General features: G+C 34.7%; 1 protein-coding gene across 1 annotated transcript in view; it reads left to right on the top strand.

Annotated features, from left to right (window-relative positions):
* LOC135220546 (histamine H1 receptor-like) overlaps positions 1–26,925 on the top strand; it is a 476,346-nt gene that overhangs the window by 437,114 nt on the left and 12,307 nt on the right. The window contains exon 3 of the mRNA XM_064257736.1: positions 24,844–26,186. Within this exon, the coding sequence (XP_064113806.1) occupies positions 25,518–26,186 (669 nt within the window). The 5' untranslated portion in view covers positions 24,844–25,517. The remainder of the gene's footprint in view (positions 1–24,843; positions 26,187–26,925) is intronic.

The raw sequence follows: 26,925 nt of genomic DNA, 5'->3' as shown, positions 1-26,925 counted from the left end.
CACTTTCCGTCGTGGATTTTTTTCCTTTATCTATATATTCATCACGTTCCAAAGATTCCGTAATTAATTTAATACAATATATATTATATTATAGATATATATAATATATATATATATATATATATATGTATATATATATATATAGATATATATATATATAATATATATACACATATATGTATCTATATATTATTATATAATATATATAAATATATATATATATAGATATATTATACATACAACATATATAATATAGATTATATATATAGAATTATATATAATATCAGATATATATAGACAAACAGGCAAAATGCCTTTATTTATATATTCATCACATTCCATATCTGTGTGACTCATACACACACACACATCTATATCATTATCATCATCTTCACCCGTTGTTAGTCTACTGAAGGAGAAAGACATCAGGCATGTCCTTCTACTCCCTTATGTTTATTGTCTTTCTATACCATTCTATACTCGCAAATTTTCTTAGCTCGTCAATTCATCGTGTCTTCTCTTCCTTCCCCTGCTTCGTTTGCAATCTTTAGGGACCTATTCTGTTATTCTTTTTGCCCATCTATTATCTGCCATTCTCATTATATGTTCTGCCCATGCTCATTTCTCTTTCTTACTTGTTAGAATATTCTCTACTTTAGTTTGCTCTCGTATCCATATTACTCTTTTTCTGGCTCTTAGTGCTATTCTCATCATTATTCTTTCCATAGCTCTTTGAGTGTAAGTAGCTTATGTCCTAAGGCTTTATTAAGGCGCCATGTTTCCGATGCATAAGTCATTACTGGTAGTGCACACAGATTTATATATATATATATATATATATATATATATAATATTGTATATATATGTATATATATATATATATATATATATATATATATATATGTATATATATATATATATATATATATATATATATATATATATATATATATATATATATATATATATATATAAATGTTAGCTATATTTATATATATGTATATATATATATATATATATATATATATATACTATGTTAGCTATATTTATATATTGTATATATATATATATATATATATATATATATATATATATATATATATCTATATATATATATATATCTATATATATAAATGTTAGCTGACCAACCCAGCATTGCCCAGGAAAACTCTGAATGACAACCAATAAACTCTCTCTCTCTCTCTCTCTCTCTCTCTCTCTTTTGTGTTAAGAGTTACTTAGGTTACATTGCCCAGTATTTTTGACATTATATATTTCACAAGTTCTTACTGCTATCCCTTTTGGGGCTGAACTTGGACTTGGATTAAACACTAATATACATAATTCTTGACATTTTATTTTTACCCCTTCTCACCACCCTTCCTATCAAGGCTGAACCTGGAATTAAAGAGCATCAGGATTGTCACTATTTGTCTCAGCAACCTCAAAAGCTATGGATTAGATAGTAATATATGTAGTTTGCAGTTATTTTTAAATGACACCAACTTTCGTACCCCCTTCTCACCCACCTATCTATTGGGGTAAAATTTGGACTTAAAGGACATCGGGAGTGTCACTATTCATCTCAGCGACCTTGAAAACAAAAAATTAGACATTAATGTTTGTCATTTTCTGTTATTTTTACATGTCATCCCCTTTCAACCCTTTCTCAGCCCCCACCCCTTCCTATTGGGAGTGAACTAAGACTTAACCTCATAAGCGTCCCCCTGGACGACCTCACTGCTAATGTACTGTCAGACCTTTTCTGTAGTTAGCATCCATTCCACTGGTGATAGTTTTTCAAAGAAAACATTCCTTTTTATGCTCATAGTTCGTACTTTTAGTTAAGTGTAAGAATATCAATTAGATGATGGAATACAAAACAATTAATAGTTCTATTATTTTATTTCAAAAGATTGCAAAATACTGAATAAAGATTTTTATACATAGCATATCCACCATTATTCTTTTGTATGGCATGGGTCTACACACAAACCTACTTCACAGTCCTTACAGCAATATGAGCTATCCTTTCTTATGTTGTTCGTCCGGCAGTGAGCACAAGCCCTTTGTGGCTCTTCTTTTTTTCTGTAGGTGGACAATAATCAGGAAAGTGCCTCTCTCTCTCTCTCTCTCTCTTCTCTCTCTCTCTCTCTCTCTCTCTCTCTCTCTCTTGCTCGCTCTATTTATATCCTATTTTCGTCTTTTCACTCCTTTTTTGGAACACTTTTGTAAATTTCATGGTACAAAGTCGTATATGCCTCCTTGTTTTTCAAAATGTATTGTTTTCTGGATGAATCATCTGTTGACCACGTGTGTGCTCCTCCAAGGTGTGGCTGCCTGAAAATCGCTAGCCTTGCCCTCAGGCGTTTTCTCGTTTCTGTAAAGTGAAATCGACCTTATGCTAATCTTGTAATGTCAGTTTGGATATTAAGCCTACTTTTACTATGTTTTTGCTCTGTATGATCAGTTGTGCCTAAATAAAGGGTCGTGTTAGACCGAAAGTTCATTTTCCTCCGTGGCAAAACCTTTATTTATACATAGCATCATGTGGTATATACTTCGTGATAAAGTTATTCATACATACACACATCTTTTTCTTCCCAGCTGGTTCCCATTTTTGCATGGGGTTACCATTTCCGAAGAGCCGTTTCCAACTATTTCTATTCTGCACATCTGTGTCATCAATTCCCTTCTCACGTAAGTCTCCTCTCACACAGTCTCTCCATCTCTTCCTTGGTCTCTCTCTTCTTCTTCGTCCTTGAACCTATCCTCAAACATACGTACATCCATTTACACACACACACACACACACACGCTTATATATATATTATATATATATATATATATATATATATATATATATATATATATATATTATATATATTTATATATATGACTGGTAAAAGTGTTCTGTAACAACAGAATTCCATCTAATAAATGGAGCCCATAAAAACACAAATGTAGAGAGAAAAGTACTATATTTCAGAGACTGCTGTCTCTCTCTTCAGGTATCATGAATGAGAAAAGTTTACAGAAAAGGTGGTATTTATACCAAGAGATTCGTCCACAAAGTAAGCCAATTTAGGTCACCCCCGCTGATAATCTTCCTTTAATCTTCTTAAGCGTTGGTTGAATGAACACTGCGTCGACGATGTCCGATGTCCAATTCCCTTATGAGATGTTCATTACCTGCTTCTCTTTTATTAAGGCCGATTCCATCATTTGACTCTTGTACCGGCAGTTGCTGCTATAAATTACACGTGACATATTCCAGTTTATTCTATGGTTTATGTTCATTTATATGATTGAAAATAGCCGAGTTCTGTTGTCCATACCTAACTGACCGTTTGTGTTGTATTAATCTCTTGGGGAAGTGATTTACCTGTAAATCCGATGTAAGATTGGTCACAGTCCTGGCATGGGATCTCATATACCCCAGAGTCTTTGGGCGATGTCTTTTGTTGGACGTTAATCAGGGATTTGGCTAAGGTATTTGGGTAGGTAAATGCAAAAGGGTTGGATTTCCCAAGGGTGTGAGTTACTCTCTTAATCGTCTCCAGGTGGGGAATTTTTATTTTATTGTTGGGTGTGTCTCTGGTCTTGTCTTTAGGGGGTCGGTGGAAATTACGTTTGCTTTTTGAATTGCTTTCTCAATTATATGGTCAGGATACTTTAAAGATGAAAGTTGCTTGCGAATTAGTTCAAATTCTTTTTCCAGGAAATCTGGGGAACAAATTCGTAAGGCTCTTAAGAATAGGTTTGCTAGCTAGACCTATCTTGATAGTATTGTCATGATAGCTAAAGTAGTGAATATATGAAAGTGAGAACGTTGGTTTTCTGTATATGGTAAATTTGTATTCTGTCGTGTCTCTGATTATTAAAACATCAAGAAAAGGAATTTTGTTGTCTGTTTCCCATTCAACTTTAAATTTGATGCTGGGCACTAATGCGTTTAATTTGAGAGGAATTCATTAAAATTACCCCACTTATTATCCCAAAATGTTAGTATGTCATCCACGTATCTCATCCACAGCATGTTTTTTGGGTTTTATTGCATTTATTACTGTAGTTTCAAGTATTCCATGTACAGATTGGCTAAATAGGACTTAAAGGACTACCCATATCTACACCCGAATGTTTTTGCTTGTAGAATGATTCCCCGAATGAAAATACGTTTATTAGATGCACATAATTCAACTAACTTTATTATTTTGTCAAGTGCCAAAGGGAAATGATCTGAATAGGGGGATAATTTTTTCCCTTAAAAAACTGAAGACGTCCTGTACTGGTACTTTTGTGAATAGGGAGTCTACGTCAAGGCTTAAGAGTTTTATGTTTTGAAGTGGTATGTGCTTCTCTGAATTTGTGACAAAAGTCTTCCGAATGTTTGATGTGACTGGGAGAAAAAGTGCCTAAAAAAGGAGAAAGGAGGCCAGCTAACCATTTAGAAATTTTGTAATTGAAAGCTCCGGCGCATGAAACGATGGGTCTGAATGGAAGATTGTCTTTGTGAGTTTTGGGAAGACCATAAAGTAGGGTAATTTAGGATTAATTACTTTAAATTTCTCTAATAGTTCAATACTCTTTTTGTCTTGGCCAATTAATCTTACTTTCCGAAAAAATTCTGTGGGAACGTTCTGAGGGGATTTTTCGTCAGTTTTTCGTAAGTATTTGTGTCGCTAAGGAGCTGGTTGATTTTGTCGAGGTAGAAGTCTTTGTCCTTTATTACAATTTTGCCGTCTTTGTCGGATCTACTTATTATAACATCTAACTTTTTTAGCGAGTGGATGGCTATCATGAATCTGCGGGGAACAGGATATTTCTTATGAAGGTCAGTTAAAGCATTTAGTAACACTCCTTTTAAACATATCTCTTCACGGCTGTAGTTTTTGTCAGATATGAAATTTATCAAAAGCCACTATGAAGTCTAGGTTGTTTTTGCGGTCTGGCATTAGGGCAAAGGATAAGCCTAATTTAAAACTAAATGTTGATTTACACTAAGGGGGGTGTTGGATAAGTTTAAAACTTTGTCTTGTTGTTCAAGATTATTCCATGCGCTATTATCTATTAGGTTATTTAACTTGCGTAAAGTCGTTGGAATGAGTCACGCTATTATAGGCAGCAATGTCGGAACAGAATGAAATCAGATACCTGTATACGTGGTCCGTAGTGAGGAGGCGAAGATTAGATTGAGTTCCATATATCACTCTGCGTAGCACGAAGATGTCGTTTCTCGTACTGGTGATTCTTTCTTCCAGGAAAATCTTGTGTGATAGAGGGAAGGGGTTTGATTGCAGAGTCCATCTCCCGAATCCGTACATTTTTGGAAGTACTTGTTCTTTGAGGCATTCTTCCAAAAAGTGTTTTTGGTTTTTCAGCCGGTGTAGTCTGTTCAGTTCTTTTTCAAACTTGCGGAAAACTGGCTTGACTTCTGGAAGTGAGTGAAGAATCGTGGAAAGGCGGTTGAATTCCATAATGGGCTGACAATGACTGGTAAAAGTGTTCTGTAACAACAGAATTCCATCTAATAAATGGAGCCCATAAAAACACCAAAATGTCTCTCTCTTCAGGTATATGAATGAGAAAAGTTTACAGAAAAGGTGGTATTTATACCAAGAGATTCGTCCACAAGTAAGCCAATTTAGGTCACCCCCGCTGATAATCTTCCTTTAAATCTTCTTAAGCGTTGGTTGAATGAACACTGCGTCGACGATGTCCGATGTCCAATTCCCAAATACCTTAGCCAAATCCCTGATTAACGTCCAACAAAAGACATCGCCCAAAGACTCTGGGGTATATGAGATCCCATGCCAGGACTGTGACCAATCTTACATCGGATTTACAGGTAAATCACTTCCCCAGAGATTAATACAACACAAACGGTCAGTTAGGTATGGACAACAGAACTCGGCTATTTTCAATCATATAAATGAACATAACCATAGAATAAACTGGAATATGTCACGTGTAATTTATAGCAGCAACTGCCGGTACAAGAGTCAAATGATGGAATCGGCCTTAATAAAAGAGAAGCAGGTAATGAACATCTCAAAAGGGAATTGGACATCGGACATCGTCGACGCAGTGTTCATTCAACCAACGCTTAAGAAGATTAAAGGAAGATTATCAGCGGGGGTGACCTAAATTGGCTTACTTGTGGACGAATATCTTGGTATAAATACCACCTTTTCTGTAAACTTTTCTCATTCATATACCTGAAGAGAGAGACAGCAGTCTCTGAAATATAGTAACTTTTCTCTCTACATTTTGGTGTTTTTTATGGGCTCCATTTATTAGATGGAATTCTGTTGTTACAGAACACTTTTACCAGTCATTGTCAGCCCATTATGGAATTCAACCGCCTTTCCACGATTCTTCACTCACTTCCAGAAGTCAAGCCAGTTTTCCGCAAGTTTGAAAAAGAACTGAACAGACTATACCGGCTGAAAAACCAAAAACACTTTTTGGGGAAGAATGCCTCAAAGAAACAAGTACTTCCAAAATAAAAAGTACGGAATTCGGGAGATGGACTCTGCAATCAAACCCCTTCCCTCTATCACACAAGATTTTCCTGGAAGAAAGAATCACCAGTACGAGAAACGACATCTTCGTGCTACGCAGAGTGATATATGGAACTCAATCTAATCTTCGCCTCCTCACTACGGACCACGTATACAGGTATCTGATTTTCATTCTGTTCCGACATTGCTGCCTATAATAGCGTGACTCATTCCAACAGACTTTTACGCAAAGTTAAATAACCTAATAGATAATAGCGCATGGAATAATCTTGAACAACAAGACAAAGTTTTAAACTTATCCAACACCCCCCTTAGTGTAAATCAACATTTAGTTTAAATTTAGGCTTATCCTTTGCCCTAATGCCAGACCGCAAAAACAACCTAGACTTCATAGTGGCTTTTTGATAAATTCATATCTGACAAAAACTACAGCCGTGAAGAGATATGTTTAAAAGGAGTGTTACTAAATGCTTTAACTGACCTTCATAAGAAATATCCTGTTCCCCGCAGATTCATGATAGCCATCCACTCGCTAAAAAAGTTAGATGTTATAATAAGTAGATCCGACAAAGACGGCAAAATTGTAATAATGGACAAAGACTTCTACCTCGACAAAATCAACCAGCTCCTTAGCGACACAAATACTTACGAAAAACTGACGAAAAATCCCCTCCAGAACGTTCCCACAGAATTTTTTCGGAAAGTAAGATTAATTGGCCAAGACAAAAAGAGTATTGAACTATTAGAGAAATTTAAAGTAATTAATCCTAAATTACCCTACTTTTATGGTCTTCCCAAAACTCACAAAGACAATCTTCCATTCAGACCCATCGTTTCATGCGCCGGAGCTTTCAATTACAAATTTCTAAATGGTTAGCTGGCCTCCTTTCTCCTTTTTTAGGCACTTTTTCTCCCAGTCACATCAAACATTCGGAAGACTTTTGTCACAAATTCAGAGAAGCACATATACCACTTCACAACATAAAACTCTTAAGCCTTGACGTAGACTCCCTATTCACAAAAGTACCAGTACAGGACGTTCTTCAGTTTTTAAGGGAAAAATTATCCCCCTATTCAGATCATTTCCCTTTGGCACTTGACAAAATAATAAAGTTAGTTGAATTATGTGCATCTAATAACGTATTTTCATTCGGGGAATCATTCTACAAGCAAAAATTCGGGTGTAGTATGGGTAGTCCTTTATGTCCTATTTTAGCCAATCTGTACATGGAATACTTGAAACTACAGTAATAAATGCAATAAAACCCAAAAACATGCTGTGGATGAGATACGTGGATGACATACTAACATTTTGGGATAATAAGTGGGGTAATTTTAATGAATTCCTCTCAAAATTAAACGCATTAGTGCCCAGCATCAAATTTAAAGTTGAATGGGAAACAGACAACAAAATTCCTTTTCTTGATGTTTTAATAATCAGAGACAAGACAGAATACAAATTTTACCATATACAGAAAACCAACGTTGCTCAACTTTCCATAGAGTTCACTACTTTTAGCTATCATGACAATACTATCAAGATAGGTCTAGCTAGCAACCTATTCTTAAGAGCCTTACGAATTTGTTCCCCAGATTTCCTGGAAAAAGAATTTGAACTAATTCGCAAGCAACTTTCATCTTTAAAGTATCCTGACCATATAATTGAGAAAGCAATTCAAAAAGCAAACGTAATTTTCTACCGACCCCCTAAAGACAAGACCAGAGACACACCCAACAATAAAATAAAAATTCCCCACCTGGAGACGATTAAGAGAGTAACTCACACCCTTGGGAAATTAACCCTTTTGCATTTACCTACCCAAATACCTTAGCCAAATCCCTGATTAACGTCCAACAAAAGACATCGCCCATGCCAGGACTGTGACCAATCTTACATCGGATTTACAGGTAAATCACTTCCCCAGAGATTAATACAACACAAACGGTCAGTTAGGTATGGACAACAGAACTCGCTATTTTCAATCATATAAAATGGAACCATAACCATAGAATAAACTGGAATATGTCACGTGTAATTTATAGCAGCAACAACTGCCGGTACAAGAGTCAAATGATGGAATCGGCCTTAATAAAAGAGAAGCAGGTAATGAACATCTCAAAAGGGAATTGGACATCGGACATCGTCGACGCAGTGTTCATTCAACCAACGCTTAAGAAGATTAAAGGAAGATTATCAGCGGGGGTGACCTAAATTGGCTTACTTGTGGACGAATCTCTTGGTATAAATACACCTTTTCTGTAAACTTTTCTCATTCATATACCTGAAGAGAGAGACAGCAGTCTCTGAAATATAGTACTTTTCTCTCTACATTTTGGTGTTTTTATGGGCTCCATTTATTTATATATATATATATATATATATATATATATATATATATATATATATATATATATATATATATATATATATATATATATATATATATATAATGAATTGTATCACATCACCGTGATTCATATACAAGCATTACGCTACGAATGTCCTTGTATAAGTAATGTTAACAACATTTCTTTAGATATGCCTAGCATCAGAGAGGTTTTTCTTTATATATATATATATATATAAATATATATATATATATATATATATATATATATATATATATATATATATATATATATATATATATATATATATATATATATATATTATAAATGTAGAAAAAAAAACGCTCTCCGATGCTGAGAGGGTCTAAGGAAATGTTGTTAACACCTCTTACACACAAAAATACTGAGAAAGGATTGGTGTTAGACTAGGAGCCAAAGAAATTCTCCAAGGTGAGACGTTGGAAGGCTGGAAGAAGCATGCAAGGAAAGAGGTTGTTTGTAAGGTGGGAAGGAGCTTCCCAGGCTGAGAATGCAGCGGGAATGTAGTATGGGATGATGGAGAGTAATAGGAAGGCATCTGACTTTGTTGGAGTTTTTTTTTTTCTACATTTATGCTTTTTCCACATTTAATTAATGATATTATAGTAGTATACTGTAACTTGTACTAAAATAAATTATGCACAATGCAAAAAAGAGAGAGAGAGAGAGAGAGAGAGAGAGAGACCCATACTGAGCTAATAAAAATACACTCAGACACAACATGCACATACCAATATACACATCTACCTGCCCTTTCTCCCCTCTCATTTCTCTTTTTCTGTTCCTTGGTGTTTAGTCATTTTCCCTTCATTAAATGACGAATAACCAAAAACAAATATGGATAAACCAATAAATTGACAATTGAAAATGGGAGAGAGAAAGAGGAACAGAGAGCGAGCATTTTGCAATTGTTATTTGCTTAAAAGCATGTCACTTAACGCATCATCGTGCATCACTTTGTTTATCGCTTTGAACTGCCTGATATGGATACATCATCAGTTTAATATCATATGGTTGCAGGTGAAAGGGCAGTGAAGCACTTGTTTTTTGTAAGCTTTCCTGGTATTAAGATAAACTCATACGTCATTAAAAATCATTATGATTTTTTCTCTTTAATGGCTGACAGACATATGCACCATTAACATATCTTTCTCTAATTAGGTACACATTGAAAGTGTTTCCCTCTTTTTCCAGTCTCATGTGATTAGTCGATGTTTTGAATGTTATGAAAGTGTTCAATGTGTGCGATGCTTTCTCTGCAACATGTGGCTTTTGTTGTAGTTGTGAGTTGTGGTTGATATGCTGTGTGTGGCTCCACCTTATCCGAAGAGGGTAAAGGTCCTAAGATTTCAGAAGGAGGCTGCATGGTCAAATGCCCGTATAATGGGCAACTACAGCATTGCCCAGTCAACCTTACATGATATCAAGAGTTCCTAGGACAAGCTGAGGAAGTAGATGAATAACAGTCAGGCCCGCCAGTTCATGGCAAAAGACTGTCATGAAGACAATGCAGTCCACCTTAATATGGCAGCACTCATTCCATCCATGGGCAAATTTATTATTGTCGCAATGAAACAGTTATACCTGAGGAAGTTCCTAGAGGTGTTTGAAGGAAGATGAGAAGGAGAAAGGTTTCGAACATGGGGACCAAACACTGGAGAAGCTTCAAAGGTATTCACTGAAGTCTCAGCTACAATTCTGCAGATGCTCAGAAGGATAGAGACCCTCAACCATGCCTAGAACTATATGCTGAAGGGAGAAGAGAGCATAAATTCAAATAATGTCAAATAGAACTCTTTGTGAGTATAATAGCAATTCTACTCATAACCCCAACTCCATGTCTTTACTGTATACGCATTAGCACTTGGTATGCTTAAAACAACGACCATTGCACTTTAAACTGAAAACTTGAAGCACAAGGCAATTCGCTAGATTTTTCCCCTTGTTTGTAACAAAATGCATTGTATAAATACATTTTGTCAAAAAAAAAAATCCTTTTTTTCTCTCATGTGCAACATACAGTACACTACTGGATAAAAAGAAGTATAACTTTTTCTTTTATATATATACTACATATATATATATATATATATATATATACTATATATATCTATATATATATATAGTATATATTATATATATATATATATATAATATATATAATACACATATATATATTACCCCTATCAAAGCTACACAAGTGGCAACTCCTACCTTATGGATGTAAATTAGTATTATATATATATATATATATATATATATATATATCTATATATATATATATATATATATATATATATATATATATATCTGCAACTGATCTAGCCCTTGGAAAACGGACTCTTGATAGAAAGAGTAAAACCAGCACTTGTACATAAAACATCCTTTATTTTCTTATGACTACCGGTTTCGGAGTAACTGTCTCCATCATCAGGTCTATTCAAAAACTCAAAAAGAAAAAAAATTAAAAATCACTAAATTACGATCGATCATTAGAATTAAGAAATGTTACACAAAGGTTACATTGTATATATAATAAAAAAAAGAGTAATGTACAAGCATAAAAAAGGGAAAGGAAGCAATATTAAAAAAAATAAATAAATACCTGCATCATGAAGGCATACAAACATACACACTAAAAATTAAAAAACAGCATCTCCGTGGACCTCTCGTTGTTACTGAGGGAAGGTTTCAACTTTAAAGTGTAGAGACTTTCTACTATTGCCAGCTCCATGGGGGCCACTCGACTAGAGAGAATGGAAAATTAATCAAACCTTAGAGGGTGATCACTATTTTCTGCGTGATCCCGTATGGCAGTGAATGGTGGTTTTGGCTAAAAGCCTGTTTTAATATTGCTTCCTTTCCCTTTTTTATGCTTGTACATTACTCTTTTTTTATTATATATACAATGTAACCTTTGTGTAACATTTCTTCATTCAAATGATCGATCGTAATTTAGTGATTTTTAATATTTTTTTTTCCTTTCTGTGTTTTTGTATAGACTTGATGATGGAGACAGTTACTCCGAAACCGGTAGTCATAAGAAAATAAAGGATGTTTTATGTACAAGTGCTGGTTTTACTCTTTTTATATATTTAATTATATATATATATTCATATATATATATATATATATATATATATTATATATATATTAAGCGAATACCACAGTAAAATAATAGTCAGAAATCCAAGCGCTTTCGTCTATACTCAGAGATCGTCAAGGAGTTAATCATTAACTCCTTGACGATGTCTGAGTAAAGACGAAAGCGCTTGGATTTCTGACTACTTATTTTTTCCCTGTGGTAATTCGCTTGATTTATGAAGTCACGTGCATCTACAGTGATTTTCTAAGCATAATATATATACATATGTATATATATATATATATATATATATATATATATATATATATATATATATATATTTATTTATATATATATATGTATATATATATTACCCCTATCAAAACTACATAAGTGGCAACTCTTACCTTTCAGCAGCTGGCCGCCTCTCTTTGCAAGCAATATCAAACTAGGGTAATGAATTCACGTAAATACAAAAATATGGTATTTATTTCCTAAACTAAATGAACACAATATGGAACAAAGTGACTAAAAAAGGTCATGTTAAGAACTAAGTCTGACCCACAAAAAGAACTGTAAATTATCATTCTACTCTCCTGAATTAGTCTAAGTAATCACCCCAAATTCTCAAATTGTCAACCACTACATTTCGATAGTCAGGTCTTAAAGAATCCCGTCTCTAGAATAATGACATGGGACCCATCTCTTCGATGGGTTTCTACCAACACCTGGTGTCCGCCGAACTGCCTTTTGCCTTGCCTCCGGAGCGTGTGTCTTTCTCACCAAGCGTCGGGCGATCACACTCATTATTACACGCACAAACGCACATAATCAACAGCCACACCTTACACAGAGAAAAAACATATACATAATCCAACTTTCTCTCCCATAAATGCAATATGTATCATTACAGAATTTGCTACTGCAACATATCTCATCAATCAGAAATGACCGGAAAAACCCCCTTACATACATTTCCATGGAATGTCATAATTAACATCCCTGAAAATATTGCAAATCTCCGAGTAATCAACTCCGAAAGGAAGAAATCAGCAACCAGGCTCATCACAGCATTGTCAGCAAAAATCCACCTGTGAACACCCCATGTGCTCGAATCGCACTATAGATTTGTCTAATCAGACTTGCAGCCTCAGAAATCATTATTCTCCAAATAACCCCAAAAATTCTATACTAACACTATATAACCACATTTCAAAAAATTATCTCTAGGATATCACCAAAGGTGCCCCCCAAAAAATTGTCCTTAAAAACATAACTCCCCCATGATACCACCCCAAGTATATAAAACCAAATTACCACCTATTCGGGATATAAACCTTGACCTCAGAAATGCACACTCAACCATTCCTTCTTCGAGGCAGGCTATCACTAGGTTCTTTCTGTCTCCATGCCAAGAAACCTGATACATCGCAATTCATCGACACATTTACTTTCTCCTTTTAATATATATATATATATATATATATATATATATATATATATATATATATATCATACTACATTAACATCTAAAACGATAGAGCCTATCAAAGAAACACAAAGAAAATGTATGGCAGACGTTTTGCCCTTTACAAGTACACAGATGTAGTGATTTGACTGCACTTCTATCCCAGAATAAGATCTTACAGAAAGATTTTATCGGGAATTGGGGTCACGTCTTTAAAGGATTGAAATTCTAACGTCTATGATTAGGATCTAACTCGTGTCATTATAAAACCATAAAATTCGTTTGGTTTTCATCTTCGTCTATATATAATAGCGTTTCGTGTAAGCACACATTGCCATTCAGTCGCCTCACCTTGTAAAGAAAGTACTCCCTGACGTGTTCTTCCTGTTTCAGCCACGGAATGAGCAGAAAAGCTGCTTCAGTCAGGCCAGTCGCATATGGCGTTCTTAGTTACTTTGCTAGAGAAAAGATAAACAATGGGCCCTTGACCGATGTGGCGTGAATTTACGACTGGGCGTGCGAAGCTATAACTATTCCAGATATAACCATTTATAAAAAGGAAAGAGAAAAAAGAAAGAAAAGAAAGTGTGGGTGGAGGGACTTGTCTCGCACCATCCAGTACAGAACTTAATCCGGCTTTACTATAAGCTGATGAAATTTTTCTCCTTTGCCTACAAGGGAAAATGATTTATAAACTTTTAGAGTCAAATACGATTTCCTGAAATATTTGATAAAAGTCTATGTATCGTTTTTTTTCTTCCGGGAGTTGAGTGAACGAATTTGGGTAACAGAAACAAACATGGCTGTTTACCTAAGGGAAGTTGCATTCGGAGTACATACATACTTTTTAATCACTCAGAGCAATCTCGTTTTTCTATTTCTTTTTTTCACCTGCTCCTTGATATTACTTTTTTCTTTTATAAAAAAAAAAATGAAACTCCGTTACCCCAAACTTTTTTTTTTTTCATTTTTGCTTAGCCACTTAGCCACTATTCATTTGCTCTATCTCTCTGTCCATTGTTTCGTTGACCTGCTTATCTTTTATCCTATTTGTCAATTTTTTTTCTTGGCCTCTGTCTCTCAGCTGTTTTCCTTTGATTCTCAAGAATTGAATTGTCTTTTGGCTGTAAACTTTCATAAAATTAGCACTAATATTTTGCCATCCGGCCAATAGTATGAGAATACTTTCCCCCTTTACTGGGACTCTTTTTCAAAAGGAAGTCCATGAACATTGTTCTTATAGTGAACTTGAACCTCCAAAGGAAAACTGAGTAGGAGGACAATTGGCAGTACAGATTCCCACATCCTCGAAAGAAAGTTATAAAAGACACAGCAAAGTTAGCACTCGAGTTCCCTTTTTCACAGTTTACTGTCTTGTTCTTGACGTCATCGTTGTTTATATATAGTCAAATACGCTCAACGTGTAATTAGTCACTTATTTATATATATATATATATATATATATATATATATATATATATATATATATATATATATATGTATGTATGTATGTATGTATGTATATATATATATATATATATATATATATATATATATATATATATATATATATATATATATATATATTATATACTATATGTATATATGCATGTGTGTTTGTGTAATTTAACACAGGAAAAATTCGTTCCCCCATAAAAGGCGTGGCTTAAAAAAACGGAAAAAAATACCATGTTTGCTGCCACAGTAACATTTTAATTGGTGGATCGTGGGTGAGCCTAGTATCTAATTAAGAGACTTTCTTGGCATTAACTATTAATAAAACATCAGTAAAGTCTTTTCAAGCATTCTGTTGAGTCTCCTGCACATCCTATGTTATTCAGCCTATCTTGCATTCTAAGAGCCAGCCAGAACTGTGCAGGTTGTCCTATCGTCCATCCACTTGACACTTCTGAATTATGTACTCCTCACCATCCTATCGTTTACTGTTTACCACATGACTGAAATGTCTCAAAACATTCGGAACCATCTTTTCACCTAATCTAACCTTGTTACCACTTCTGTCTATCTCCAAGCTCGTTGCCCTTTCAATCCTTCTCTGACACGACAGTGTGGAAATACTTCATTTATTAGACTTCAGAAATCTCCTTTTCTATTACATTAACGTCACAACTTCATCTTCTTACAGAGAATTGGCTCGATATCCATTCCAAACCTTGCTTCCCTAGACATCCCAATCCTCGTCCAATGCTCATCCAACAAAAGAAGTTATATTAACCGTTAAATATCTACATAAATCAGTCGCTTCCAATCTCATACCATGCACATTAACATGCAGTTCCATCTTTCTGGTTTCCATTACTCACATTATTTAAGTCTTAAATTTCTGACCTGCAATATTTTCGGTGTTCCATAAATCCCATACCCTCGCACCAACATTCTTTCACTTCTTACATCAGTCCATGCATAAAAATGGTAAAGATCCATAAGGATATGATTCACTCTCCTACCTAGATATTTTTGGGTGTGCTTTGCTTTTATCATGAAAAATACTTTCAATCACTCTCGGTAAATCATCTTCTACATAATACACTTTCAACGCCATCGACACTCCGATCATATTCGAGAAAATTATAACCCCAGTTGTAACAGTAAAAGCAGATTTGGCACTGGAAGCGGCGAGATCAACAAACGTATCAGTATTATACAAAAATCAACAGCAAAAGTAATATAAGAAGTTAGAAACTGCAGTATTAAACGAGATGCTACTGTCTGTTATGACAGAGCAGCCTCCTGAAGCAGAATGCATAAATACTTGGGGAAATACAGCGACATTAGAGCGTTAGTAAAAACGGAAAACGAAAATTTTTCCAATATTACTAACTACATTGCATAAACTTTACATATAGTTAGTCTTATCCACTTAGCAAAAGCTTTTCTTTTCTTCTCTTCCAGTTTTCTGCTGTTGTTAAGAGCGGCATGCAAAAATAGCTATCATTATTGACGAGAACTTAGTGGTAAAAAATGCTAGAAACATCAAATTACTGCATATCTTTTGAAATCGACATTTAAATAGTGTTGTTTTAATAATTCAAATCAACATAATGTAATTTAGAAAAAAAATCCTTATTTAAATTATTAGAAATATCATTTACAGTAATCAATGCTGGAAAGTACAGATTACTTATAACAGCTAACTTGGATAACTTCGGTTTGATCCTTAAATATGAGACAAAATACCGGCGATGCAAATGACATCAAACGGAAAACTTACAAAGCAGAATTAGCAATCAGAGAGAGAGAAGAGAGAGAGAGAGGAGAGAGAGACGAGGAGAGATCGAGCTTTCAGAGAGAGAGAGAGAGAGAGAGAGAGAGAGAGAGAGAGAGAGAGAGACTTTAATAAAACCCCGGCCTTTAACAAGTTCCAAAGAGCGTCCCTGATTGCGGAGACGTTTCCTCCGAAAGTTAAAGAAATGAGCGCAACTCCAAATAACAGTTTACTAAGTTACTGGCACTTCAATATAGTATTAAAAAATAGTTACCAAGGCAGCACAAAAGAATAAAATAAAGTATCGCAAGAGGTGTATAGATGATCAAATACTTCAGATGAATTAAATCATTAGAAGAAAATATGAATAGATAGGTCTGAAAATAAATAATAAGCCCTAAAATAAAAATCTACAACCCTCATGAGCTCAATAACTGCAAAACGACTTTATTGGTGGCAGTAATTATAAAATTACTTAACTTTCTACAAATAAAATGCGTACACTGCATTGATGGTAAAATAAATCTAATCTCAGTTTCAGTACAAAAGAGTCGTACATCATTTACTTCCCCTCACTGATTTTACATGGCTCTACTAGTAAATATATTTACGTTTTACAACAAACAAATACCTCTGCCAGACAGATTCTAACTCAGGCAGTACCTCTATCATAAAAGTCCTACATACCTATCAGAAAATTCATATCCATACAACATATTCTCAACACCCCTCACCCCTATCAATACATTCACTGTACCTCATCATCACATACATCCATTTGCTCTTCTATCTACTCTACACTAGTAGATAATCACCATATTGCAACACTAATAAATATTACAATTACATTAAATTGTGTAAAGATCTGTTACTGGCGCAAATAACGTCCTAAGAGCTTTATTTCTTTTTGGGAAATGTAAGTGCTCTTTTTATAGAATGCTATGTAATTTCCGTACAGAAATTAAGAATATTCAAATTCTGGAGATATTAATTACTATTAGCTGTGTTATTTCAATGACAACCAGGCAAAAGAACCCTACAATATCATAGTCTAACGGTTAAGAAAATGCATTCAATAAAACACTTTTCAAACCATTATAGTTCCTTGTCTGATTTTCTTCTTCTGTTTTGTATTTTTCATGGTAAAATGAGGATACTACTTTCAGAAAATATTTTAAATCCCCCAGTAAGAGAGCGTCTCTCCCAAAACACATCATTACTAGCCGTTTCTGAGTTTGCTTTTAATCCAGACTCAAGTGTAATTGTTTCATAATAAATGCTTCTGCTGAAGATATTGTCTTTGTCTAAGCCAGCTTTCCTTTCCTGTCAGTTACACTAACATCTGCCTTACTTTCTCAGTCAAAATCCTACCGTTCACATTTCACTGGCATGTAAGTCACGTTACACCCGTAAATCGCCTGTATTACTTTTAAACCTAAATCGCCTGTATTACTTTTAAACCTAAATTTCTAATCGCCTGTATTACTTTTAAACCTAAATTATAAGAAACAATTACTCTGGTCACCCATTCCTTCCCGAAACCAGACACACCTTAGACTTTCTGGTCAGCCATTCAATTACCTTATCAACTTTTTACTCCAGTATCTTACTTGTATCACATCAACCCGTGGGAAATTTTAATCATCAAACCTCAACGAGTATCACACATTGGTAACTTTCGTTTACTTGCCATATTCAAGGCATCTTCAAAATACTCGGTTCTTCATTTCCACCTGCAATCCTGAGATTCATTTGTTAATCGACTTTTCTCTATCTTATTTCTTCTCTAGTTGCACCTTCCTCATCCCCTGGCATACCCATAATCACACCGTGAACCTTGTACTACAACATATTACTTCACTGTATCATATTACCTCATTGTCTATAAGAAAGAAACATTCTCTCATGTTCTTTTCATATGCTAAACTCATCTACTTTCATTATGTTTACTTATTTTGATTAAAGTAAAGGGAAATAGCTACTATTCTTCCTCCGCAACTAGTTGCGAGCATTTTAAATAATGTTCGCTTCAATAAGATAATGATCAGGTATAACTCCAGCCACTTCTCTTTTCACTATGATATCTACCAGCTAGTGCTTCCCCCTTCTCTATATTAACATATAAACTTATCAAATTCATTCCTCGCCATTTTCTTTTTCCATAAAATGCTTATGAATACTCCTATTCGAAAAAAATATGTTTGTGTAACAATTAAACAATTGCAGTGCACATGAGAATACTCAATATAAACATTGATACATAAACGCACACCATATATTGTACATATTATTCAGTTAAAACAATAACCGATGCATTTCTACACATCAAAATGTTTCCTACTTAGCTTAGCAAAATAAAAAATAATAGAGATAAAGCACATTTATTACAGAAGAAATAGTTTCACTTGTCATAGTCAGAGAAGCGTGCATTACCAGTCCCTACAAAGTTTACAAAGTGGACTTGACTAACAACTTTTGGCGTAATAGTGAATGCATAACGCATAAATTTCCATCGGTGTTACATCAAAATGAAAATAGTTAAAGCATCGTCATATAATTCGTTCTGGTTTTGAAGTGTAGTTCAAATGTGGCAATGCATGGGTAAACATTGTCACTGACATCAAATTAAACACAAATGCAAAATATGTCACCTACAATGAATCTTATATAAGTTTTACATGGCTCTTGGTATATAGCCTTTTTGAGTTTGAAGTAGTATAATGATCCTATGTATAATATGTGTGTGTGTATATATATATATATATATATATATATATATATATATATATATATATATATATATATATATATATATATACAAACATACAAAGACAATTGTATCGGAAACAATGATTGCAGCCAGATAACCAAATCTACCTAAAATCTACGTTGGTGAATGGACAGATGAAATGAAAGAGACTATAGTGAAAATTATATAAAATTCGTCATAAAAAGAACTTTTACTGATTGGTTAAGTAGGCAGCTGTTCTTATACGTAAACAATGCACACCCAACCACCCACCAACACATACGTACGCGCGCGCGCGCACACAGACACACACTTGAGTGTGTGCGTGCACAGCAAAACAATCAGTAAAACCTCTTTTTTTGATAGATTTTATTAAATTTTCACTATAGTCTCTCATTTCATTTGTCCATTCACCAACGTAGATTTTAGGTAGCTGTGGCATATACGTACATACATAGCTAGCTCTCGATTGGCTGCAATCAATGTTTCGATGCTGTAGGCTTACTGTGGTAAAGATGGGAAATGTTTCTACAGTAATACATCTGAACCCTTATATATAGAAACAACCCTCACACCTCCTTATTGTGATCATAAACTTACCGATTTATGTCTATCATATAACAATACAAGCACAAGATTGACGAGCTTATAGCAAACGGTCTACTTAAGTCAAACGCAAATGAACGGTGGACTTTAAATAATTATTTTTTCGTCTTATTATAGGTACGTAAAAAGACGTCTGGCTATGCTAGTGTGAACAAGAGTGTTAATAATTTCTTGCGTGTGAATTACATGAGTAGGTTAATGTTAGAAATATGCCAGAAAAATTGTTAATGAGGTTTTCTAGGGCTTGGGGTCGGTGAATGGAACAACCACCGCTGTACTGATTGGAACTTAGAGGACGGTAAATTTCAGTTACAATATGGAATCTCAGCAATGTTGTTATTGTGGCTTTCTTTCCAGAATACTCTATATATTTAATTATATATTTTTTTATTTAAGCATACAAATAATTATAATAGCTCAGTGCTTGGTCATTTCGGGACTATATAGCTAAATTACTGTCCAGCAATAATTTAAAATCTCATTCAGTTCCAGTAATCCTTAGTGTTGATGACATACGTACGGCCTAGGCCACGGCATAGAAGGAACATGTCAGCCAGCGAACCAAAATAAAGCATTAGTCCAGTGCTTTCTCCAAATGAGGTTGACACCAGAACATATTATTTGCTCGTGTAATCTTAATTTTCTTCGTTTATTCTTCAATTGAAATGCCAAACAACTATTCTGTTCATGATATGGGTTCTGCTCATCTTCGTATATGTTAGTAATTTAATTTTGACCCTCTGCAAGATATATTTCAAAAACCCCAAAATATACATAGAAGTTTTCGTATTTTCCGATGTTCCTCATCTCATAAAATTTGTTAGGGATAATTACATAGACTCATGGTTTTCCTAAGTAATAGAGAATTTATTTCACATACTGATATACGTGAAATGATAAGTAAAACTATATGAGATTATGGTCTGGTTCATAAAGTTAATGAGATGTATTTGAATGTGAGCGGCCAGCAATAACAGCGCGTTAAATTATACAACTGCTCTCTAAATCTTCTGCTAATTCGCTGAAGTATTTAGGAGGAAAGGTTCTGATAAAAGGACAAAACTGGAAACAAACATCTGATTTTATTCTTTTTGAACGATTGATTTGACATTTTGAGTTCATCAAGCATGTACGGAGATTTAAAAATGAGTATTGATCTTGACAAATATGCAAGCACATTAAACAAGGTAACTGTAGCTGCCGTTTTCTTCAAAGCCACAGGGATGAGATGTAGAAAAGACACAGATACTGTTACTCACGTCACACTTTATGAAAAATTTAATATAAAGTTCAAGTTGATATCACAAAACACTTTAAACCAACTTAAAGCTTTAAAATCACTTAACACTAGGCACTACAACTCGAGTTGACCATTACTGTAAGGGCTTATAGTTGGTCAGTACTCCAAGACCAGAGAACCAATGATGAGTACCATGCTAGTAGTACAAGGCGACGAGGTCAAGAAACTAAAACAACAAAATATACAAACTTACTAAAACTGTTAGATAGAAATTCCATAATAAGCAAAGAACTGATAATAGTTTGATATAACTACAAAACACCAAAACATGAAATAGAATATATACAAATTTCAGTAAAGAAATAAACTTACATCTGTGTTACTCTAAGCTACATCCAATATAAGCGAAACGAATTTCCAAAGAAATGTTCTTAACACTTTGAAGACTTCTACACTGTTACAGCGTAATTCCAACACTGATAACTACCAGGATAAACAATCTGTTCAAGAACCACTCAACAACAATTAACAAACGAACAAATTACAGAAGTAACTATCCAAAATAGACTGAACAATGTTTACATGTAAAACGGACAAAATATCTATAATACAATTCAACCCTAATCACCAAGTTGAAAAACAAAGCTTATTAAATGATTATATACACAATTGGTTCCTATAAAAAGCCGCATTTACAGTAACCGAGATTTTGAATACAATGAGAGTTAGAAGTCTTAACTCAAAAAGATTTTTCAAGTTTCATAAATGCACAATTTTATCATGCAAGTCAATAATCGGTTTTTATAATATGCCGAGAGCCTGACATAATTTTAATTACATAATGACAGATTAAATCAAGATTGTCAAGAGCATTTGTTCGAATGTATTAGGCAAGTGAATGGTCATCATGACCATCCAAATATTGTAAATTTCAAATTTAGACTTAAAAGGCTATTGGCAGGAAACGAAATAAAACTTTTTAGTGAAAAGAGTAATTTCACAAGTTATGAAAAACTCCATGAATGTGGAGTTAAAAGTGAAGTGAGCGAATTGTATGAAAGGGAGTTGGCACTGAAAATGTTTAACCACCAAATACTTATGAACTTTGATTTATATTTACACAGAGTCTTTATATGAGGATGAAGAGCTCTTAATTACGGAGATGAAAGTAAATGCTTAAGACGTGACTTAAGAAGAGGATCTTAGGTACACTGCTGGGTATATTGTCAAAAAATTTTCAGCGAAGTATGCTGATTTGGGAAAGAAAAATAATAAAATAGAACCTCAGGCTAATTCATGGATACCATATGCTAGTATGGGAGGAGCAGGGCGATTGTTCACTCACATACTATAGCCGGTTTTTTTTCTCTCTCACTCAGCTGGCTATGATGAGGGAATTTTCTAATGCTGTACTACATGCGGAAAAGCTGACAGAAGGTAAACCCTGCTTTAGGACACTGTTTTCTGAAATATAAAGCTCTGGTGTAAATGTTCCAGATTATTTAAGTTTTTTTTTCTTTGCCAAGATATTGCTAGTTTTCGCATAAAATATCTTAACAATTTGATCAGAAATAATAAACGGCAAGGTTAAACATGCTAGGGATCGACTATGAAAGTGATGAAACTTACACCTTAATAAAAATTAGCTCCAAGGCAATACACGTAATGCTTTATGAACAACATGCAATTTCACAGTATCTGTATTATTATAGTAAATCACAAAATGAATCATATTTCATTAATCAGATGTCAGTGAGACTTTTGAAAGAAACAGAGAGGGAGAGAGACAATTCGATAGACAGAACCCTTGCAGGACCACGATTAAGGGAAACCAAAGGAAAGGTGTCGTCATGTGCAGAGTTTGAATTTGGGACTCTGTCTGCATGACCTCTTCTATGTACACCGTGGCGGCCTGCAAATCCAATTTTGTTCAGTGTTAGGCATTGAAACGATAATTAGATAGATTGATAAAATAGAGCCTACAATAATAGAAAAAGTAATTTTGAGTGAAATGGAATGAATGTGTGCTTAAATGAAGGTCAGTAAAATAAAATGCCTGGCGAATCAGCACCATTAGTCAATACTTCTATTTTAGCGGTAAAACAGTACTAAAGGATATTTTTCAGTTTACAGATGTAGTAGATGTTACGTTGATATCATAATAAAGTTGTTTCTATATACGCACAATGAAACTGTACATAGAATAAAGTTTGAATGGTAAGGAAATCTTATGATCTGAACAGTTTTTTGAGCAAGGTCTAAGTGTGGTCTGGCTTATACAAAAGATATACAACAATTACTGAAAGCTTTGATCTGAGTTGATTGCTTGATAAAATCTTGGTTTTCGTGTGCTTGCATTAGTATATTATGAATGCAAATCCACAAGTTTAGGATTTATATAAGAATGGGCGAGGTTTCTTTGTCTACGTAAACATTCAAATACGTTCAAGTATGTTATTGCAGGAATATTTTGATATTTATCACAGAAGCCAACGATATCAGAAACGATGATCGTCGCTCAATCATGTGCTACCCATGCGCATGTGCCATTTTTTTTCACCCATGAGTAGACAGATGAAATAAAATTGAAGTAAAGGGACCCAGTATAGTAGTTATATAACGGCATACAATTCTTGCATTTTGATAATTCACTTACATTTTTCTTTTTTATCGATGTGTTAAGTTATTTCTTGTAATCGGTGATCTATTCTCTCTGTATTTCATATGACATTCTGTTAGTTCTCTCTAATGCACACCATACTCTTTGGAAGCTTGAATTTCAAGTCAACGGCCCCAGGGCCCTTGCTCCATATGAATACGGCTCATCTTGTAAATAATTGTAACATCAATTATGAAAAAAATTCAAGTATGTAATATGGTTTTGTTCAAATATCCCTAGCGAACTAGTATCGACAATTCATCTACAGTCGTTATGTACCACGGATATTTCTTATAAATTCGTAAAAACATGCACCGTACATACAAACAGCAAAAGAACAAAGACAACTGATCTAATGCCACTCAAAAGCAAAACGCATTATCTTTTCTTGGAGACAACCATTTGCAGACAAGGTTAATATAATACAGATAGGGGTGTTATATTTCTTCTTAGAATGAGAGGAGAGAGAGGAGGAGAGAGACGAGAGAGAGAGAGGGAGGAGAGGAGACGGAGAGAGATGAGATGAGAGAGATATATCTGGTTAGAAATCATAAGTAAATACTCTGGGTTTCATCCAAATTTATATATATATATATATATATACATATATATATATATATATATATATATTATATATATATATACTATATAGTGTGTGTGTGTGTGTGTGTTGTAGTGTGTATATATATATATATATATATATATATATATATATATATATATATATATATGCATATATGAATGATTACAATAAGTCCTCTAACAGCCCGGTTGTGATGAAATTTGCTCCATCATAAAATTTTATATTAATATTTGTTGTATCTTAGCTTTTCTATTTCCGTAGTAAATGTACTCTATGAAAAGAAATTTTTTTTTACAAAATCGTTTCTCTTGACAGGTCTGTCCGTGGAAGCCTGGAAGTCCTAACAATGGCTGTCGAACGAAAGCAGTTACGTTCGCCATCTACAATGACATCATCAGTGATTCGGTCATCACCATGGAACAACATTCCAGGCTTAAGCATTACAAAATGTGAACGTTCCTTCGCGCTTTATCCCTAATAAATAACGATATCTCTCCAATGAAAAACTAAAGTTGGAAAATTTGATGCAGTTCAAATGAAAGTCACAACGCTGCACAAGAACGCTACTGTACGAAAATTTCCTTATTGATGGAAATAAAAGAAAATGACATCTTTTCCACATGCCTTATTCGACGGTTAACGAAATGCAGTGACACCTTTGAAATTACTTTGAGGAGCAGTTAGCAGGCAGTATTTAGAGAATGATGAGAATGATAATACGTCAAAGACTTTCTCAACTCTTCTTATGGTAAATTCTCTGATTATTATATTTTGATTATTAATATTTTACTTGTTTATGAGGCCTAAAATGTAGTGAATAACGACGGTCGATTCAAAACTATCTATACTGGAGCTCATTGACTCAAAACATGTATTGATGAAAAATGTCGTATCTGAAAAGAATAAAATATCTGCAATCCCTGAAGAAAGGTTGACCCATACCATAATATAAAGTCATTGCTGGAAATCTATCTATCCTGGAATAGCAGATGCCTTTCAGCGGATTCGCAATGAACTTACAACCCTACTCCATAACAGATATCGATACAACGCCTTTTAAGACGTATGACGAACTGAGCTCTAATAGCAGTCAGAAGGCGAGAGCTGGCAGCCATGGAATGATACCAAACTATGGAAGTTCTTCCAGTTCCGTCGGTTCTCGAATTCCAGGTAATCAATGCACTTCCTCCTCTTCTTCCGGTCCCTGCAACCACACCACAGCGGACGTCTTCCCATCCAGCCACCATCCCACTAAAGGCCTCTTCCATCCGAAAGATGTCTCTTACTGGAACCCGGATATCAACCGTCCGTTCTGGAAACTCGATGGCGGTGCACCCAGCTGGAACGTCACGGACCATCGACCCTGGAACGCCGCCGGAAACGAAACAAGCTGGAACTTTCCCTTCGACGCGTCCTGGAACACATCCGCTCACTCAGACAAACATTTTCCCGTCGGGGAAAACATTTCTCCAGTTGGGGAAAACATCGCTTACAGTAACGTGACTGTCACTGACGCTGGAGGCTTCGATGGGATTGATGAATGGAGTACAGGGCTCTTGGCTGTTACCGGAATCTCTCTCTACACATTAGCCCTCTGCACGGCCGTTGGCAACGCCCTGGTCATTCACGCGATAAGAACGGAAAAGAGACTGCAGACGGTGAGTAGGTATTCCTTTTCTGCTCTCTGAGTTCGGGGATTATAAAACTAAGAGGATGCAGAACTTTCTACTGAAACAATTTCATTTTCATTCAATACTAAACATCCACACAAAATTCACATTTGGCTTCCTTGCATTGAGTAAAGGATAATCTGAGAACCAGAATAAGTAGAAGACGTTTTAACGATTTCACAACATAATGAAACGCGTTATAAATATGCCTTAAAGCTTAAACCCTAATTTCACGTGCTAACAGAATACTGGGAATTTGTGTCCGAGGAACGCCAACATGTCAACTATCTCTTTCCTCTGGTCAACAATTCGATTTTACTGTCAAAATGTACAAACAAACTAACAGAAGTGGATTCTGACCTCTCATTGTTTTCTGAGAAACTGCTAAATATTTTCCCTTTTCAAGTTGAATTTTTATGAACGCCAACATCAATATTAGCCTCCATCCCTACCGGGTATGTATGGTGAGCTGAAATGGTCCCCTTGGTTCGAAAGGCCTTTTGCTGGACGAGTGTTGACATGTCAGCTAGCTGCATCTGTTCTTTATGAATGCCGTTCAAGGACAGAAAAACTTCACTTCACGTAATTAACACAAAATTCTCATGCCCTCATCCAGCATGTCTTCTCCTGAACACCACCTATGAAAAATTTTGTAGCCATGTAGCTAAACAAATACTTCTTCATGAATCTTACCTCTTTCTTTGCTTCTATCATTGCTCCTTGAAAT

The sequence above is a fragment of the Macrobrachium nipponense genome, chromosome 2 (assembly GCF_015104395.2).
Source record: "Macrobrachium nipponense isolate FS-2020 chromosome 2, ASM1510439v2, whole genome shotgun sequence".
In the NCBI taxonomy this organism is placed as follows: Eukaryota; Metazoa; Arthropoda; class Malacostraca; order Decapoda; family Palaemonidae; genus Macrobrachium; species Macrobrachium nipponense.
The sequence above is the reverse complement of the archived record's forward strand: the minus strand, read 5'-3'. Positions and strand labels throughout refer to the sequence as shown.